The sequence below is a fragment of the Rhododendron vialii genome, chromosome 6a (assembly GCF_030253575.1).
Source record: "Rhododendron vialii isolate Sample 1 chromosome 6a, ASM3025357v1".
NCBI lineage: Eukaryota > Viridiplantae > Streptophyta > Magnoliopsida > Ericales > Ericaceae > Rhododendron > Rhododendron vialii.
In genome coordinates, this window is record NC_080562.1 from 10,182,061 (window position 1) to 10,184,886 (window position 2,826).

General features: G+C 42.0%; 1 protein-coding gene across 4 annotated transcripts; it reads left to right on the plus strand.

Moving 5' to 3' along the window:
* Positions 1 to 269: 269 nt before the first annotated feature.
* LOC131331351 (uncharacterized) lies at positions 270 to 2,626 on the plus strand. 4 transcript variants are annotated; one of them, XM_058365245.1, is made up of 3 exons: positions 270 to 462; positions 530 to 609; positions 1,313 to 2,626. In XM_058365245.1, the coding sequence occupies exon 3, from the start codon at positions 1,331 to 1,333 to the stop codon at positions 2,474 to 2,476; it is 1,146 nt and encodes a 381-aa protein (XP_058221228.1). In that variant the 5' UTR covers positions 270 to 462; positions 530 to 609; positions 1,313 to 1,330; the 3' UTR covers positions 2,477 to 2,626. The 4 variants fall into 4 exon arrangements, with proteins under 4 accessions (XP_058221228.1, XP_058221229.1, XP_058221226.1 ...); XM_058365246.1 differs by having other exon boundaries at positions 533 to 609; XM_058365243.1 differs by having other exon boundaries at positions 279 to 462; positions 1,301 to 2,626.
* The last annotated feature ends 200 nt before the right edge of the window (positions 2,627 to 2,826 follow it).

A 2,826-nucleotide genomic window follows, 5' to 3' on the forward strand; every position in this document is an offset into this window, starting at 1 on the left:
CTTCATTAATGCGATGTCAGCTTATTGTGGAAAGTTATAATTTGTCCAAACAATGTAAGTTATTTACGAAGATGCCATTAGTATCTAGACCGTTGAATTTATTTGTATGGATAGATAAAACTTATGTGAGGAAGAAATTTGCAGTTGCGTACTCCGGATCCCTTCAGGGGATCCTGGACAGCCTCCTTGGTGCGGGACTCGGCTCTCTGCCGTTGGATTAAATCCAACGGCCACGGATTAAAAAGGCAACACGCGGATCCCAGGAAAGGTTGGGTCGGATTATTTTGTTCTAGCGGTTCAAGCACACACAAACGGATCCCCTTCCACTTTCTTTTTAAACCACGCTGAAACTGAGAGAGAGAGAGAGAGAGAGAGAGAGAAGCGACGAAGGCGATATCCGCGAAGAACAACGAAGAAGATCAACCGGAGACGAACGACGTTGAAGAACACATCAAACCCAAGGTCTCTCTCTCTCTCTCTCTCGTTCCGTACGAGAACCAGATGCCCTAACCGTTGTGTTCGAGCACAGTAGAACGAAGAACGAAATCGACAGACGACGAAGGATCAGCCGTTCGATCCAGTAGAAGAAGAACGAACCACACCACTAAGGTCTCTCTCTCTCTCTCTCTCTCTCTCTCGATTATTAGGTTTTTTTTTTCTGAACCAGTTTAGGGCTTTTTTTTGGTTCGATCACTTTTGTTCTGTTACTCGAAATTAGGGTTATTCTTTTCTTTTGCTCGATTAGGGTAAAAGAAACCACATCCACGACGAAGATTTTTGTTCTGTTAGGGTAAAATTAGGGCTTTTTGTTCTGTTACTCGATTGAGGCTTTTTGTTATATGTTATGCAAGTTTAGGGATGTTAATTTAGAAACAAAATCAAAATGTTTGGCCGATTTTATGTTGATTTGTTGAAAAATAAGAGTCCTGATGGGGCCATTTGTTTTGATAGGCTTTGGTGCCCACTGTGAATGTTGCCAAAACAAGAAAAGGGCTCAACTGTGGCTGTTTTCGGATTGGGAGCAGTAGGTCTAGCAGTGAGTTTCACTAGTTTCAATCCACAGTATTTTGTAGTATCCTTGTAAGCTACTAGGCGTCTAGGCCTACCAGTGAGTTTCACTAGTTTCAATCCACAGTATTTTGTAGTATCCTTGGAAGCTAGCACCAGTATTTTGTTGTATCCTTGTTGTGCCCATGGCGTATTAATTGCTCCACAGAAATAGAATCGATTGGATTTGTTTGTAATCTTTCTCCTTATTAGTGTTGTTTGTAATCGTTTCATTGCTAACTGACGTTAATAGGGAAAATCCTAGGAAGGAAGTGCTGCGGCAATGACAAATGTTCGAAAGCGGACGCTGTCTGGTAGAGCAAAACTACGGCCAAAGTGGTGCGACTCTCTTACCCCACACCAGCAGCTGCAGCAGGGTAGATCTATTTGCTTTCGGGTTGCTGATACTGGCACGGGTGTGTTTGAATTCTATTGTATTCCATTTGATTTTGACGATGATTCGGACAGCCAGCCGAAAAACCAAAAGAATGATGAACCACCACCGCTACCAACAGGTATCCTTCCGTTCCAGGAAAACGGTGAAATACCATGGTTGTCCACATTTGCTGCCGTGGGTTCTTCTCTATTCTGTTTTGGAGGTAAAAAAACAGGGGAATTTCCGTTATCCGCGTTCTATCGCTATGATGATGATGATGATACTACTGGTGGCATTAGGGGTCGTTGGCATACTAATAGTAGCTTCGCCATGATCCGTGCCAGATGTCAGCCTCAAATCATAGCCATGGGGGGAAATCTTCTTGTCATTGGTGGTCTTTGGAAAAATTGGGAAGATGGTTCTTCATGGGCTGAAGTGTTTGATCCTTGTTCGAATTCGTCCAGTCCTGCAGCTTCCCTCCCAAACGAACTACAAGCCAAGCCCAAAGTAGTAACTGCAGCCCTTTGTTCCTCCAATCAGATTTTGGTGGCTTCCACCTTGTCGAATGCTGCCTTTGTTTGTGATGTCCGGACTCTGGTGTGGGATGTTTTTGATCAATCCGACCAGTTTGTGTTTGGTAAGGGTACTGTTAGCCACTTCCGAGACGTACAAGGTGAAGCAGCCGTTGTTAAGGATACCATTTTGTGTTGGTTTCATTTCCGTGGTAACCTGCTCCGTGCATACGATTTGAAACTCAAAATGTGGTTCGAAAAGCCCATAACAGGTTTGAAGAAGGTCAGCAAAATAATGTCAGACTTATACGACAATGATTTCTCCTTGCTTCCTTTGGATTACGACCACATCTGCTTACTTTTGTTTGATCATTCGCCCTATGCTGCCCAAACTTGTTATTCTGTTTTCCATTGCATCAAAGTTCTAGTTTCTATCAACTGCACCGGGGAGCGTCCCATTTTCAAGGCTTCTGTTATCTCCTTCCGATCTTACTTGCTAAAAAAGATGTCTCTGCACTTCATTGAAGCTGTGGTCCTCTGAGTAATTATTTTTTTCTGCTCCACGCTTTCCATTTGTTCTTTCTTTCTATTTTGTTTATTTCTTTCAATTCCGAGGTTGTGATGCTTTTGTCCCAAATGAATATTATTAACTCCTTGGAGTGCCTGATAATCATGAATTTTTTTTTTTAAATTTTGATTTTGAACTCCCTGGGTTTATGAAGAACCCGTTTGAGGAATTTTGTTTGACTTTAAAGACATGAAATATACGTTTGAGAGAGAGCGAGAGCAATATACGTTTGAGTGACTATAAAGAGTATAAATAGCCCGAGAATATAGCTTAACGTATATTGCGCAATATACATGAATAGCCCGAGAATATATTTTGTCTTT

Bases quoted from the DNA above. Each gene is read 5' to 3' on its own strand.
- LOC131331351 (XM_058365245.1), top strand. From the start codon at position 1,331: ATGACAAATGTTCGAAAGCGGACGCTGTCTGGTAGAGCAAAACTACGG.